General features: G+C 34.3%; 1 protein-coding gene and 1 pseudogene across 2 annotated transcripts; both read left to right on the top strand.

The window, feature by feature from the left end:
- Positions 1-1,988: 1,988 nt before the first annotated feature.
- Positions 1,989-5,614, top strand: LOC106332995 (NAC domain-containing protein 86-like). Of its 2 annotated transcripts, none has more exons than XM_013771474.1 (6): positions 1,989-2,323; positions 3,760-4,040; positions 4,145-4,480; positions 4,563-4,844; positions 4,962-5,028; positions 5,130-5,614. In XM_013771474.1, exons 1-6 carry the CDS (start codon positions 2,167-2,169, stop codon positions 5,486-5,488), a joined length of 1,482 nt encoding a protein of 493 aa, XP_013626928.1. In that variant the 5' UTR covers positions 1,989-2,166; the 3' UTR covers positions 5,489-5,614. The 2 variants fall into 2 exon arrangements, with proteins under 2 accessions (XP_013626928.1, XP_013626927.1); XM_013771473.1 differs by having other exon boundaries at positions 4,959-5,028.
- Positions 5,615-15,862: 10,248 nt separating this feature from the next.
- LOC106329700 lies at positions 15,863-17,149 on the top strand (annotated as a pseudogene).
- The last annotated feature ends 454 nt before the right edge of the window (positions 17,150-17,603 follow it).

The following is a 17,603-nucleotide window of genomic DNA, read 5'->3' as shown; positions in this document are numbered from 1 at the left end:
GTGAGGGAAAAGTGTAAAGAAGGGTATACCCAATTTGTTATTATATGTCTGTGTTATATGCTAATGGTAGTATAGTATATGTATATATAACTACTGGATATAGATCTGGAATATGGAGTTTGAATAAATGACAGAAAAGTTGATGATGGTGATGGGAAAAGCTTAGAAGCGATGCTGGGATTGGCCCATCAATGCCTCCAAGGATTTATTCACATGGGCACAAGTTGGACCCACATGATCTACCATGTGGACTCCCAGCTTGTACATCTCTTTACCTACAAAATTATATATGGTTGTAAAGTTAATACTCTTATATGCCTGTGTATATATATTACTATCATGTGTTTGTTGTCGTTTAGATGTTACATATGCTCATGGACGAATTACGATCTTCTTTGTCTCATCCTCGTTTTGTTTTGTTCACAATTTTATAGTGAAAGACAGTTATCATATTTCACATATGTAGTTTTCAAAAACTACATACGAAGGATCATGTTTTAAACCAACAACACATTTAAAAACTTGGAAAAACAAAGAATTAGTGGCAAGTAATTAATGAGGAATATATTGTAACTAAATGAGTGAATAAGAACAAGGGACCCCAAGAACAATTATCACATATAGGAATGATGATCTGGAGAAGCAATGAGGATTGTGAACTTTCTCGTGGATGTAGTAGGAGAGGTTTTCTTGAGAATTGCCAGACTGCACACAAAGTAACCAAAATATAATCAATTATCATACTTCAACTGATGACGCGAGATCAGAGCAAATATGTTTGGAAAAGAGATCAGAGCTAATTAAATTACCTAGAATTTCACGTTAAAAAGAAGATAAACTGCGATATGTTTTACTACTACACATGCGCTTCTGTATGGACACATCATTCAACATGTTCTCTAAGAAGTGCGCAACATACATAACTGAAGTAACTAACCGAAACACGATTTCATTTACCTTTTAGTTCATAAGATTAATTGCTCCACATTGGGATCAGTTTAGGATTCGGTTCGGGATCGGTTACAAGAAAATACAAATATTTACATATATTTACAATTGAGATTGTATATTGTTCTGCGGTAATCACGAAGTAACGAATGAGTCGGCGATTCGCAAGTGGAGATACAAAGGAGACAATTTACAATCATAAAGAGACAGTTTCAGTTAGAAGCGCCGCCAAACATAAAGAGATCTGAAACCAGTTTCTATTGGTTAACACAAGATTCGTTCCCCCATGCATCCAATGATGTATAGCCACGTGGACACATTCCAAACCGACACACTTGGAGAAGGATGGAATACCCTAGGAGACCATTTTGATAAAGAAATACTGATTTTCTTTTTTTTTGCATTATGTTCCCAAATCTTTTATTACTAGCGCCAGATTCAGTCAAGACATGTCTATGCATAGTTTAACACACTATGGTCATTTTCATATAAATATTATCACTGTTATGAATGTTAAATCATAAAATTAAAACTATGTATTTGAAACTTTACTGGTATCCCAAAACCACTACTAAACATTGGAAAATAAGTGTGAAATGTACATAATTTATAACGAATAGTCTTTGTATATAAGTTTTAATTTGCAACTTTGTGGATTTTAAATTTAAACAATTCTTTCTCAAAAAATTAGTTTGCCTAATTCTGAAATATCCATTACATTTGTAAGAAATACAAAAGCTTATAATTTCTTCCAACCTATATCATCAAACTTGAATAGAACGATGGCGAGAATCAGAATATGTGTAAGAAAGAACAAAAAGAGAAGAGATTGGGTATTTTCTTTATAACTTTATATTATTAGTTACATATACTTTGTTATGAGGGTGGCATCATCTTCTTTAATTATTCACTATTTTATATGAATTTTTGTCTTTCTCCTCTTTATTTATAAACCTATACCGCGCGTTCAAAGCCTCAACACAAAAAACACAAAACATTTGTCTTCTCTCTCTTTCTTCTTTCGAGTCTTTCGTATTATCTCTCTCCTAATCTATTATCTCGGCTACTCAATCATTCCTTTTAATTATTTACAAACACTACGATCGGTCTTGTCAGAGTTTTCTCGAAACAAGACCGTTCGTTAAATCTTTTTGTTCGAATCTGATATTAAATCGATCGATCAAGAGGTCTCAGTATCATCGTCAACCGAAGATATTCATGGCCCCGGTCTCGCTGCCTCCTGGTTTTAGGTTTCACCCAACGGATGAAGAACTAATCACATACTATCTCAAAAGAAAGATCAACGGTCGAGAGATTGAGCTAGAGATTATTCCTGAAGTCGACCTATACAAGTGTGAACCATGGGACTTGCCAGGTAATAATTATAAGTGCATTAATGAGTAACCACATATCAATCTATCAATATATAATCCGGTACGTGAACCCTTTATGGCGTAAGAGCTTAAAGGGGTTTGAACGTAGGTTCAAGACATAAGAGCATCTCCAATGGTGTTACCACCATTGAAATCCTTAGGAATATTAAAGTATTTTTTTTAAATAATTAAGAACTCTAATCAAATTAGTATGTCCAATGGTGTTATCTAATTTGGAATCCTTAAGAATAAAAAATTAATAAATTTTAAAACATGTGAAATTAAAATATATATTTTTGCATGATTAACTATCATTAAGAAAAAAAATAAAACATGTCAAATTTAAATATTTAATTTTGCATGATTAACTTTCATTAAGAAAAAAAAAACATGTAAAAATAAGATATTTATTTTTGCATGAGTAACTATCATTAAGAAGAAAAAAAAATTAAAACATGTTAAATTTAAATATTTATTTATTACATGATTAAATATATAAAAATACAATAATTACTGATTTAAATATATTTTCATCACCAAATACAATAATTATTAATTTTCTATAGCAATTCTAATCTTTTAATCAATTTTAAAAGTGGTTTCTATAAGTCATTTTAAAATTTTTTTTTTCAAGTTTCTATAGCAATTCTAATCTTTTAATGAGTTTTTAAAGTGGTTTCTATAAGTGATCGGAAGACGTTAGCTCCGATAATGATCAGAAAAGAGCTTGCCACGTCACTAAGGAATTGCTCCTTAAAACCTCTGAACCTGTTAATTTAGGACTGCTCCTTACCAAACTGAGCTTTGTTAAATTATTTTATTCCAATTAGTCTAGGATTATGTGCTAAGGACCCTCAAAATATACCGTTGCGGGTGGTCTAAGAGTGAAGAAAAGAATAAGAATATCACATGTCCAAGAAAACCATAAAATACTTTAACTTGACCACAATTAATACATCTATATATATATACCTTCATTTCGATTCATATCCGCTTCTAAACCTCTACAATTTTATTTTCTTTCGAATAAAAGAAGTTGCAAATCTACTTCAGAAATTAAACATTGATTCAGTACTAATTATATTATATTTGTAAGATCAGTTTTGGATTGGGACTATCGGTTTGATTTCTCTAAAAAACAATTAAGTTTAGTCATATAGTAGTATTCAGTAGAGCAGACGCAATCGACTTTTTATAATCTCCTTTTGGTCAAAAAGTTTCATCGACCACCACTCCTTTTATGTTATAGTTTGTCTATTTTTGTACTTTAGGGTTTTTATTGGAAACAGTAAATAACTTATCAAACTTAATATTTCATACGGGATAGATAAAGAGAATTAATCATAGAAATTAAATTGGCTTATCTAAAAAACTAAGCTTCTAATAATAATATACAATAAAGTGTTGTCAAAAGTTAATTAATTATAAAAATTGGCAGGGAAATCATTGCTTCCTAGTAAAGACCAAGAATGGTACTTCTTCAGTCCACGGGACAGAAAGTACCCCAATGGTTCAAGAACAAACCGGGCAACAAAAGGCGGTTATTGGAAAGCCACGGGCAAAGACCGGCGGGTGAGTTTGAAAGATCAAGCCATAGGAACCAAGAAAACATTAGTTTATTACCGTGGACGCGCACCACATGGTATTAGAACTGGTTGGGTCATGCATGAATATCGCCTCGATGAAACTGAATGCGAGCCTACTGCATTCGGCATGCAGGTTGAAAACTTAACCAAACCGGTCCATATTATAATTTCCTTGTATATATTAAGACAAAACCGTTTGAAAATAACTTTAATTGATGTTTATCATTTAAATTTCAGGATGCATATGCACTTTGCCGTGTTTTTAAGAAGATAATCGTTGAAGCGAAACCAAGATTAGATCAACATCAGCATCATCATCATCAACATTACGTAAACACGAGTTCGAATGTAAGTGGTAACTCAAGTTTTGATGTTTGTTCGGATCTTGAGATAAGTTCAAGTACACATCAAGTTCTACCTAATTATAACAACGCTACCGAGACCCAACCAAAATTTGGAAACACAAACGCAATCGGTGATCATGATGACTGGTCACAATACATGGCACAAGGCATGCCTACAGGCTTTTCAAATTACGGATCTCCTTATGGATCTTACCTCACTCAACCAAATGTAAGCTTATATATATAGCTAATATAAGTCCATAGTTTATATTAAATTATCAATTTCGTATCTAAATCTATTGTATGTATAGGTGAATACAGAGATTGAATGTGGGATGTTGCAACATCAGATGTCATTGCCACCATTGCGAGTAGAAGGCTCGCCAATTCAAACCAGCGATTTCTCCAATGGAACTAATCAAAACAGCGGTCAATACGGTTTCAACGACTTTACTTTCGCTGCAAGTAACTCCAACCAGCTCTATAACAACAACGTTGATGATCATTTAATACACATTGGAAATCTCGAGGAACAGCTCCTCAATGCTGGGAATTCCACATGGATGAAAACGTCTAGCGGGAGTCTGAAACAGGTAATTAACATCATATCTCATAATCATTAATGTGAAATCGTCATTTATATTCTTTGTTCTAAAGTCTAAGTCCAAGCCATGAATCCTCTCTCTAACTTATGCATTCCTTGACAGCAGAGTTTTATAAATCAAGACGAGATTTTGCCAAGTTTTGAGGATAATGACCAAGATCTTGAATGTTTTGGTGGGTATGATATAGTATTAAATAGCAAATTACAGAACTGCTACCACATATATAGAAATGTTGAGTAAATCATATATCGTGTATTTGTTTTAATATTACAGGCGGGCCTCGGACCAATACTATCAACAACATAGAGATCGATGATTTTTTCTCGTTCGAAAACCAAGTTGAAGGAGACGCAGACGACAAGACAACGATCGAAGAAGACATTAGAGTAGACCACAAAATGCTCATTTGTACACGTCAAACAAGTGAAGTTTTATACTATCAAGTCGTACCGTCACAGGTTTTGAAAATTCACATAAATCCGGTTCAAGGAATTGAAGAGAGAACAATGTTTACTGAAGAAGAAGACAAGGATTCTTGGTTCAAGAAGGCTGAAAATGTTGCCAAGATGAAATTGAAGCAGATTAGTTTAGTTGCAAAACGTTATTACAAAGGTCTCACAATTATTTTATGATTTATTTATATTCAATACAATTGTGGTATACCCCTTTTGAAAAAGAAGAGAGGATATACATTTATACTATTACGCATTGTATACTATATATATGTAGATTGATTCCATTGTCATTGTTAAAAATTATTGGGGAAGAAAAAGATTTGTTATGCATAATTATATGGGCAATTCTTTCAAATAGTTTTTTTTTTTTAAGTTTTTGAAATTGTTATGCATTATTATATTGTTATGCATTATTATAGTGTTAATTTGAAATTCTTGCTCGATAAACAGGCTCAATATATTTAAATATCATATTAGACATAATCATAATCTATTTTTTGTTTGTGAAATTTTCTCATAGTCTATTTTGATTTCTAGAGAATTTATTTTCCAGGAATATAAAAAAGAACCGAATTGATCAAATATTTTAAAGTAGTAACCACTTTCCGAAGGCCCATAATGTACGAGGCCCAAATAGCAATTTACACAAACAACGAGTCACTTGAATAACACGCGGGTTATTAGGGTTTTATGACAACCGCCTCATCTGATTGGTTCTTATAAAAACCTTTTGCCTAAACCTGAATCTCAATAAACTCAGCCGTTGAGTTTATCTTTCCGCTAGATCCATTCTCTGTGCTCTTGAATTTCCACTTAAATGTTTATGTCAATTTTGCTTGTCCGCGTCACTTTTAACTGATTACCACCGTTCTTGTTCATGTCCGCTGCGTATGAGCTGACGCCATAGTAGTTCCCTGTTTCTGCTATTCGTTTTTGGCTTTTATACGAAAAGCCTCTGTGTTTTTCAACCATCACGAGTTTGCAGTTTAGGGGAAATCTTATCTGTATATGTTTCGGTCTAGACAGCTTAGGATCTGGAGTTTGATTGTCTGAATATAGTTTTCCGACACTGTTTTTGTTTGGGGGGGGGGGAGGTAATGGAGATGATGACAATTTCCCCAGATGATCGAATCTGATTATACTGAGCGAATAGAACTTCCTCCCATCAGAGGACAGTCAAGCCAATTAGTCTGATCCTTCTCCCTTTTTATTTGATTTTAATTACATTAACTATGTTGGTGCATTATAATAAAGTTTTTTAAATATTTAACTTATGGAGAATTGGATGTTGATGACAATTTCCCCAGATGATCGAATTTGATTATACTGAGCGATTTTATATTTACTCTCATCAGAGGAAATCAAGCCTATTTTCTGATCCTTTCTCCTGCAATTTTCTAGTTTTTAATGGCGATTGACATAATTGTTATTGAGTTTGATTGCTAAGGTTCGTGGTTGTTTTTTGGTCATATAAATCCATATATCTTCATGGGCAACTATTGAAATATACTTTGGCGGTTTAGCTCTTTTTGGATTTGGTTCAAAAACCTCTGATTGTTTTGGGCGAGGAATGATGAGGAAGTTGAATAAAGCATCTCTCTAATTGTGAGTTAGAGCATCCGCAACGGCGGTTCATTTAGACGAATCCTTAGCGCTATATCCTAGGCGAATCCAGATAAAATAATATTATCAAAGCCCAATTCGGTAAGGAGCAATCCTTAGACAAGGAGTTTAAGGATCAAGTCCTTAGTGACGTGGTCGCGTCTCATTGGATGGAGGAAAATATGTATATATGGAGGTAATGGAGATGATGACAATTTCCCCAGATGATCGAATTTGATTATACTGAGCGATTAGAACTTCCTCCCATCAGAGGACAGTCAAGCCAATTAGTCTAATCCTTCTCCCTTTTTATTTGATTTTAATTACATTAACTATGTTGGTGCATTATAATAAAGTTTTTTAAATATTTAACTTATGGAGAATTGGAGGTGATGACAATTTCCCCAGATGATCGAATTTGATTATACTGAGCGATTTTATATTTACTCTCATCAGAGGAAATCAAGCCTATTTTCTGATCCTTTCTCCTGCAATTTTCTAGTTTTTAATGGCGATTGACATAATTGTTATTGAGTTTGATTGCTAAGGTTCGTGGTTGTTTTTTGGTCATATAAATCCATATATCTTCATGGGCAACTATTGAAATATACTTTGGCGGTTTAGCTCTTTTTGGATTTGGTTCAAAAACCTCTGATTGTTTTGGGCGAGGAATGATGAGGAAGTTGAATAAAGCATCTCTCTAATTGTGAGTTAGAGCATCCGCAACGGCGGTTCATTTAGACGAATCCTTAGCGCTATATCCTAGGCGAATCCAGATAAAATAATATTATCAAAGCCCAATTCGGTAAGGAGCAATCCTTAGACAAGGAGTTTAAGGATCAAGTCCTTAGTGACGTGGTCGCGTCTCATTGGATGGAGGAAAATATGTATATATGGAGGTAATGGAGATGATGACAATTTCCCCAGATGATCGAATCTGATTATACTGAGCGAATAGAACTTCCTCCCATCAGAGGACAGTCAAGCCAATTAGTCTAATCCTTCTCCCTTTTTATTTGATTTTAATTACATTAACTATGTTGGTGCATTATAATAAAGTTTTTTAAATATTTAACTTATGGAGAATTGGAGGTGATGACAATTTCCCCAGATGATCGAATTTGATTATACTGAGCGATTTTATATTTACTCTCATCAGAGGAAATCAAGCCTATTTTCTGATCCTTTCTCCTGCAATTTTCTAGTTTTTAATGGCGATTGACATAATTGTTATTGAGTTTGATTGCTAAGGTTCGTGGTTGTTTTTTGGTCATATAAATCCATATATCTTCATGGGCAACTATTGAAATATACTTTGGCGGTTTAGCTCTTTTTGGATTTGGTTCAAAAACCTCTGATTGTTTTGGGCGAGGAATGATGAGGAAGTTGAATAAAGCATCTCTCTAATTGTGAGTTAGAGCATCCGCAACGGCGGTTCATTTAGACGAATCCTTAGCGCTATATCCTAGGCGAATCCAGATAAAATAATATTATCAAAGCCCAATTCGGTAAGGAGCAATCCTTAGACAAGGAGTTTAAGGATCAAGTCCTTAGTGACGTGGTCGCGTCTCATTGGATGGAGGAAAATATGTATATATGGAGGTAATGGAGATGATGACAATTTCCCCAGATGATCGAATCTGATTATACTGAGCGAATAGAACTTCCTCCCATCAGAGGACAGTCAAGCCAATTAGTCTAATCCTTCTCCCTTTTTATTTGATTTTAATTACATTAACTATGTTGGTGCATTATAATAAAGTTTTTTAAATATTTAACTTATGGAGAATTGGAGGTGATGACAATTTCCCCAGATGATCGAATTTGATTATACTGAGCGATTTTATATTTACTCTCATCAGAGGAAATCAAGCCTATTTTCTGATCCTTTCTCCTGCAATTTTCTAGTTTTTAATGGCGATTGACATAATTGTTATTGAGTTTGATTGCTAAGGTTCGTGGTTGTTTTTTGGTCATATAAATCCATATATCTTCATGGGCAACTATTGAAATATACTTTGGCGGTTTAGCTCTTTTTGGATTTGGTTCAAAAACCTCTGATTGTTTTGGGCGAGGAATGATGAGGAAGTTGAATAAAGCATCTCTCTAATTGTGAGTTAGAGCATCCGCAACGGCGGTTCATTTAGACGAATCCTTAGCGCTATATCCTAGGCGAATCCAGATAAAATAATATTATCAAAGCCCAATTCGGTAAGGAGCAATCCTTAGACAAGGAGTTTAAGGATCAAGTCCTTAGTGACGTGGTCGCGTCTCATTGGATGGAGGAAAATATGTATATATGGAGGTAATGGAGATGATGACAATTTCCCCAGATGATCGAATCTGATTATACTGAGCGAATAGAACTTCCTCCCATCAGAGGACAGTCAAGCCAATTAGTCTAATCCTTCTCCCTTTTTATTTGATTTTAATTACATTAACTATGTTGGTGCATTATAATAAAGTTTTTTAAATATTTAACTTATGGAGAATTGGAGGTGATGACAATTTCCCCAGATGATCGAATTTGATTATACTGAGCGATTTTATATTTACTCTCATCAGAGGAAATCAAGCCTATTTTCTGATCCTTTCTCCTGCAATTTTCTAGTTTTTAATGGCGATTGACATAATTGTTATTGAGTTTGATTGCTAAGGTTCGTGGTTGTTTTTTGGTCATATAAATCCATATATCTTCATGGGCAACTATTGAAATATACTTTGGCGGTTTAGCTCTTTTTGGATTTGGTTCAAAAACCTCTGATTGTTTTGGGCGAGGAATGATGAGGAAGTTGAATAAAGCATCTCTCTAATTGTGAGTTAGAGCATCCGCAACGGCGGTTCATTTAGACGAATCCTTAGCGCTATATCCTAGGCGAATCCAGATAAAATAATATTATCAAAGCCCAATTCGGTAAGGAGCAATCCTTAGACAAGGAGTTTAAGGATCAAGTCCTTAGTGACGTGGCCGCGTCTCATTGGATGGAGGGAAATATGTATATATGTGTAAGGACTCCTAATCGGGGATCACTATTGGACACACTATTTTTACTAGAATCTTTAACTATTCAAACAAAAAAAAAAAACTAAAATAGTGGTAAGGACTCCAAGAAGGAGTCCACCGTTGCATATGCTCTTACAACGCAATATAAACCTATTTTATTAATCAAATTTCACATCTCGGACTAACAATTCATGCATAAAGAGTACACGTTTCTAGTTACAAAATTTTCAACCATGTTTCATCATTCTTTTTAATACTGGTGATTTCATTCAACTTGAAAAGTAGTCCAACAAGGTTTCAGTCCAAAAAGACTATCACAGTAATAAAAGGGAGAGAAACAAACAACATCGGTAGTCATCAGAAGAAAAACAAAGTAAGAACAAAAAAATCAGAGTCAAAAGGGGTTTCAAAAGTCAATAGAGGTTTCTCGGGCCAGGGTTTCTTGAAGCCATGTATGTTTGTTACGACCAACATATGATCCGTATATCTCTTCTCTAGTAACTACGAAGATACTATAATTTACTTAAAATTTCTTATAAAATCATTGCAAATTTGCTTAGAATTTAGTTAAATTTTGCTAAGCATTAGCTACAAACACAATCTAACTAAATTGCATGGGTATAATTTCTTTCGAATTCTAAGCAAATTTACTTGGGATTTGAAAAAACATAGCATGACAATTTAGTGTCATATTTTACTTCTTCAGAAACTAACTATGAATTAGTCATAGCATGACAATTTAGATTTTTATCGGGTGGTTTAGCGCATATGATTTTAGCAATTGAAGCAGCACCAAAGTTGATTTTCACCAAGAACTTGATTGTTTAGTGAGCCTTAAATAAGTTAGGTTGGGCGTTGATAGATAGATGAAACCCACCCCAAACAGATGTCACTAAAAGTTCTTATAAAATCATTGCAAATTTGCTTGGAATTTACTTAAATTTTGCTAAGTATTAGCTACAAACACAATCTCGCAAAATTGCATGGGCATAATTTATTTCGAATTCTAAGCAGAGGAAACAGATTAGGCATTTAAAGAGATTATTATGTGTAAATAATAAAAACTCACCATCTCTTCCCATCAGCGTACAATACGTAGATAGTAAGATACGGAACTTGAAACACAGCTGTGACTCCACTGCATGTTAACCTCATTTCGGGTCTTTTTTTTGGATACTTACATTGTACAATACGTAGATAGTAAGATACGGAACTTGAAACACAGCTGTGACTCCACTGCATCTTTTTTTTATTTTTTGATACAACTGTAATTTCTTCTAATATTATGCTTGCTACATCTTATAATATTGACATTATAACTAACAACTAGGATAGTACCCGAGTTAGAACACGAATTAATATTTTTTTTTGCAATACACAAAATATCAATTTTAACGTTAAAATCATCTGTTTTTTGTTTGGATATTTGGGTCTTTAATAGTATAGGTTTGGTGTTCACATATAATAATTGACAATACATGCTGTGAGAATACTTGGAGATTTGTATTTTTTTGCTTTGTGTAAAAACAATTGTATGTTTAACTTGTATTATGAATATTTAGCTTCATATTAATAAATCTTGATTTGAGAATTACAGAATACATTTCATAAATAATATAAGTTTTTGTTATAATATATGAAGTTGCTAGATTGTAGTGATATTTGGTTTATGTTCAGTTTAGATTGTATTGATCTTTCCAATTCTTTAGCTGTTAGTCAAATTATTAAAAACAAATATATGTTAATGTAACAGAATTCTCAAATACATATTATCTGTTAATGAAAAAAGGAATAGGTTAAAAACTAAAATAACATTGTTTAACAGTAGATAAAAATAGGATCATAAATTAATAGATTAAATTAGATGTCTACGAACAAACGCATAAGCATAATAGCGACATGAATTCACGACATTATGATATCATCATAAGATGTAGTAAGGATAGTAGAAGAGAAAGTTTAGAGCATTTCAAAAAGGAAAAACTTATTTATTGTATGTGTTTGGTCAAAAAATATGAGAGAACTTAGTCTTATATATAAATGTGAGTATTGGTAGTGTTTTTTAGTTTATGTTTTTAACAAATACTAGGGAATTACTATTAAACATGGAAAAATGTTATTATAAGGAAATATTTGAATATTTTATTTTACAAATCTCTATTGCTTAGGATTTGAAAAATGTAATCTACTATCGAATACACTTTAACAATTTCGTTTGTTAAGAATTTTAGAAAAGAATATTACTGTTACATGAGGATCATTTGCTAATTAACATGATTGTAATACATTTCAAAAAATTATTCTACATTAGTTATTAGTTTTCCTTTTTATAAATCTCAACCAAATGAAAATTCTAAAACCTATTTGATAGTAAATTTCCGTTTTTAAAAAGAATTTTATGAAGAAATATAAAAACTATTTAATTAGCAAAAATAAAGTTTAAAATGTTAATTATATAAAAAATAAAGTTTAAAATGTTAATTATATAAAAAATATTTAGTAAATTTGAGAAACCAAGTTTGATATAATAAAATATATACATAAAATAATATAAAAGTCGAATTACATAATTTAATTAATTTATATAGTGAAATTAAGAAGTTTTCCTTATTTTTTGAAAATATATTTTAAAATAAAAAAATGTAAAAAGAAAAATTTGATAAATTAATAAAATTATATAGTTCTCTAGCATTATTTATTTATAGAGTTTCTTACCATAATTCTTCCATGTTAATTTGTTTTTATTTTGGCAACAACCCTACAAGGCAAGAGGCAACAACGCTAAACAATTTCCTTTGTATATTTTCCATGACGCTGAATATCCCAAACGATGTTGTTAAATTGGAATCGGCTATGGTGAATCCACCATCCTCAATTAGTGACGACGACGATCCTCCGAATATCTCCCCTACTCCGCTAGTTTTCAATCTCAACCTCTGCCGTACTAAACGTACTGTGTATTCAAAACTCTTTTCTTCGATTCTTATGTGTTTGTGGGCTTATTTGGCTATCTTTATGTTTTTGATATCTGTCAGCTGACCCCAAAGTTTTATTGGACAAGGCTTGGAAACTTCTAGAGCCAGCTCTCAAAAGCATCTTACATGAAGAGGACACTGACCATTTCAGCTTCGCTGAGATTAACAATGTACCTTCTTGTTGTTTCCCTTACTTTGATTATTATTATTCTTCGTTCGTTCTTAATTAATAGCTATTTTGCACAGGCTGTTGGTAAGACATGGTGGAATAAGTCAGGGGAAGCCCTTTCCAACCTGATTCTAGAGGTCTGTGGTGAATATATTTCCACATGTCGATGTACCATTTCTTCTCTTTCCTACATATGTAGGTTGTTGTGTGAATGTATTTTCCCCTGAATAGCTCTACCTTGTTCTTCTTTTTGCAGCAAAGGGTTGATGAGGAGAAGAAAAAATGCGGAAGCCTCCCCCTTCTCTTTATATTCCGGGATGAGCTGCTCCAAGTTTTGTCAACAGGGAACTCCTGGGGGTTCATGCTTATGCCATTCTTGAAAAGGTTCTTTCCTCCTCCTTTTCTCTTTATGTGGGTTTTTGTTGCAAAGTTTGTCTAAATACATGTGGTTGGTTGCAGGGTTTTGAGAAGCTAATGGATGAGAGACCCTGGGAGGCCCTTCGTATGATGTATGATCTGTTCTGCCAGGCGGATTTAGTGTGTCATATCAACAATGCACTGAGCTCCTACATTTGTCAAACTGGAGAGAAGATTTTAAAGGAAGAAGGCTCATCATTGACTGAGTTCAAGGCTCACGTTGATAAGATATGTTTTACTTACTTTTCCGAAGATCCTTTGTTGGAGAAGACTGCCCAAAAGTGTTTTGAAGGTCTTGGAATGTCTGTCGTTTTACCTATGCTGGATGATCCATTCCCCGAGGAGATGTTAGAATTAGGAAGCTCAGTGCCTCTTCCGACAAGTCATTGGTTGCCACGATTGAATTTAGGCCATGTTGCTTTTGGATGTTTCTTTACTTTAACTATAAGGGATTATGAATTGTTCTCTCCCTCATCAGGGCGTGCCTACAGTGTAAGGAAAAAGGCTTTTGCCTTAAGTCCATGATAATTACAAGTATTTTTGGGCCCTTAATTCTCAATTGTTCCATGTAGATTAGTGGCTGAGAATGTTTTTGGGATCGATACTTTTAAGTTAATTTTTCTCACTTTTTTAGTTGGATTTTCATTGAAATTGACGAAAACTTTTAAGTAATATTTATATAGATCTCCGATACTATTATATGTCTCCCATGCTATTGTGTTTTGCGAAAATAATATGAGATAATCTAATCTTATATAAGTGTGAATATTTGTAGTTCTTTTTGTTTTATGGGTTTTTTTAAATGAAATCTCAATTTATTTATTTTTTATGAGATTTGACTTTTACAGAAGAATAATAGATCTACTACTATTATGATATGCTAGACTATGTGTAATCTAAGAATAGTAAAGAAGAAAAAATAGAATCATGACTACATAGTGTGGATAAACTACCGGCGCATAAGTCCTTCGAGCTTATATATATATATATATATATATATATATATATATATCTCCCATGCACTTATATATCTTCCGTACTATTGTGTTTTGTGAAAATAATATGAAAAAACCGAATCCTATTTTTTTTCTTCGATATTTTTATTAATTAAAGGGCCAAGCCCACGGATAAAGCCCACCAACCAGAAAAGTAACAAAAACAAAAAAGACTTAAGCAAATGGAGCAACTAACAAACCACACTACGGGCCTAAAGCCCAACAAAACGAAAACCCTAGTAGCCGCATGCCCCACACAAACTCTGCAACTTTACCAGATCCCACCGGACCTACAGCAACATCGCGACCTCTTAATCTTCCGATCATCGTACCACGGAGAACCTTCATCGAACGAATTGAGATCTCATCCGCCGCATACTACTTCATCATTCTCGCTTTTTCCAACGGAGAGCATCAATCTATCTTGATCGAGATCTCATCCTTCAAACGAAGCCACCACACTCAGATCCATCTTCAGTCCGTCGGAGAGCGTCATCAAACAAATCGAGATCTCATCCGACCACCAAGCACACAAGAAAAGGGAAATAAAACCGGAAGCCCTAGAACCACCACCTCCATCTCTCGGGACACCCCGAGCCGACTACAACGACTCCTGCATAGCCAAACCCACCAAACGCCTTCATAGACAAAGGCCACATATGCCGACGACGCGGAGCTAAGAGAGCCTCCACCCCCCGAGGACAAGAACCGGTAACAGCGGAGCTATATAAGCCTCCACCTTCCGGAAACCAAGTTAAAAAGAGAAATACGCTCCCTACTTCTCAAAACCAAGCACATCCAACCGAGTAAAGAATCCAAAACGAACAAAGAAACACAACGCCAGACCGATGGTGGCTGTGAAAGCCCCTCCATCGGGCGGAAAACCAGATCTCTCTTTCTCTATCTCTCTTTTTTTTTTTTTGATGTTGTTAGGTTAAAAGTTTACAACCTAATCCTATATAAATGTGAATATTTAAAGTTTTTTTTTTGTTTTTATGGGTTTTGAACAAGAAAGGAAATATAGTATAAAATATAAAAAAAAGGAAGGAAAACTGATAATTATTTAAAGCGTTTTTTATTATCAAATAAGTTTTGCAATTTCTTAAGCATCTCTTATTTATTTGTAGCGTTTTTATTATAAATTTTGGTTGTTAATTTGTTTTGGCGGCAACCCTAAAAGGCGAGAGGGCACGACCGACTCTCTCCTTCAATTGATGAAATTGCTGTTTGTTATCTTTTCTTTTTGCCTACTCTTCCTATTCCTCCGATCGGTAATCAAGAGACGGCCAATGAGTCCGATTTGGCTCCACCGCCCATCAGATGCTCAATCAGCGATGGGGAGGAGACGGACACAGACCATGACGCTGAATATCCAAACGATGTTGTTAATTTGGAATCGGCTATGGTGAATCCTCCTCCGAATATCTCCCCTGCTGTGCGAGTTTTCAAGCTCAACCTCAGTCATTAATAAACGTAATCTCTAATTCAAAACTCTAATTCTCTTGCTTATGTGTTTGTGTGCTTATTGGCTATCTTCATGTTTGTTTTTGATATCCGTCAGCTGACTTCTGACCCCAAAGTTTACTTGGACGACGCTTGGAAGTTTCTAAAGCCAGCGCTCACAAGCATCTTAGATGAAGAGGACACTGACCATTTCAGCTTCGCTAAGATTTACCAAGTATCTTCTTGTTGTTTCGAGAATAAAGTAGGAGAAGCCCTTTTCAAACTGATTGTAGAGGAATGTGGGGCATATATTTCCACAACCCTGGAGTCTTTGGCAGTGCATTGCAATGATGATGATGATGATCCCTCTCTTCTCTTGCTTCCCTTGGAGAAATTTTGGCTGGAGTACGGTGAGAAATTTAAGCTCATCTGTAGCATTGGTGGGGTTTAAGGTCGGATAAAATTTCTTGAAAGAAAAGTTTGGGATTTGGGTTTTGAGCTTTTACCCACAAAGCTCTTCTTGGCCTCTCAAGTTCGTGACAAGGTTCGAACCAGCGTTCTACTTCTCATTACGAATCAAAGATAACTTTCCTATTGTCTACTGTCATCATGATTTTTAGGTGTTGGATATACTGACTGATCTTTCTTTCTCCAGACTAGGCAAGTCTGTTAACCTGAGTCTGCTAAAGAATCTTATGCTTATGCTTAATGGGTCGGTTTCCCGCGAATTGCGCTTCTTAGAGAAGCCTTTTCTTGACTCCACTGCTGAGTTTTACGCCGCAGAAGCAAAACAAGTCCTGGAACAGTCTTCTGACCTTCCCCGCTACTTGAAACATGTCGATGTACCATTTCTTCTCTTTCCTACATATGTAGGTTGCTGTGTGAATGTATATTTTCCCCTGAGTAGCTCTACTTTGTTCTTCTTTTTTTGCAGCAAAGGGTTGGTGAGGAGAAGAAAAAATGCAAAAGCCTCCCCCTTTTCTCTAGACTCCAGGATGAGCTGCTTGAAGTTGTCAACAGGGAACTCCTGGGGGTTCATGCTTGTGCCATTCTTGAAAAGGTTCTAATCCTCCTCCTTTTCTCTTTAACGTGGGTTTTTGTTGCAAAGTTTGTCTAAGTACACGTTGTTGGTTAATGCAGGGTTTTGAGAAGCTAATGGATGATAGAAACTTCGAGGAAGGAGCTGTTTGTTTCACCATTTGCCATGTCCATCCAAATGATTCATTTGTATGATCTATTCAAATGATTCATTCAGATTTTTGTGATTGTTTGTTTGTCCATCCACGTAGCTCATCTAGATGAATCATCTAAATGGATCTTATGTTTGTTTTATTATTTTCATTTCCATTCAAATGAGTTTAGTAAAGAAATTACCAAAATATCCTTGTGTTAATTTAATCATATGTTTAATATTAATTTTAACTATATTACATTTAATTATTTAGTTTAATATATTTACATTAGAATTATTTCAAAGTTTTCTTTTTGCGGGTTGGGCGGGAAAACAGGTTTTTTCGGTTTTAGCGAGAAAACACATTTTTTATGTTTTGGTGGAAAACAAAATTTTTCGGTTATGGCGGGAAAGCAATATTTTTCGATTTTGGCGGGAAAATACAAATTTTTGGTTTTGGCGAGAAAACAGGTTTTTGCTGTTTTGGCGGGAAAACACGTTTTTGGCGAGAAAACA

This window comes from Brassica oleracea, chromosome C3 (assembly GCF_000695525.1).
Source record: "Brassica oleracea var. oleracea cultivar TO1000 chromosome C3, BOL, whole genome shotgun sequence".
In the NCBI taxonomy this organism is placed as follows: domain Eukaryota; kingdom Viridiplantae; phylum Streptophyta; class Magnoliopsida; order Brassicales; family Brassicaceae; genus Brassica; species Brassica oleracea.
The sequence above is the reverse complement of the archived record's forward strand: the minus strand, read 5'-3'. Positions and strand labels throughout refer to the sequence as shown.

Coding starts and splice junctions, on each gene's coding strand:
- LOC106332995 (XM_013771473.1), top strand. CDS start 2,167: ATGGCCCCGGTCTCGCTGCCTCCTGGTTTTAGGTTTCACCCAACGGAT. Junction 4,481..4,562: donor CTTACCTCACTCAACCAAAT/GTAAGCTTATAT, acceptor TTGTATGTATAG/GTGAATACAGAGATTGAATG. Junction 5,029..5,129: donor CCAAGATCTTGAATGTTTTG/GTGGGTATGATA, acceptor TTAATATTACAG/GCGGGCCTCGGACCAATACT.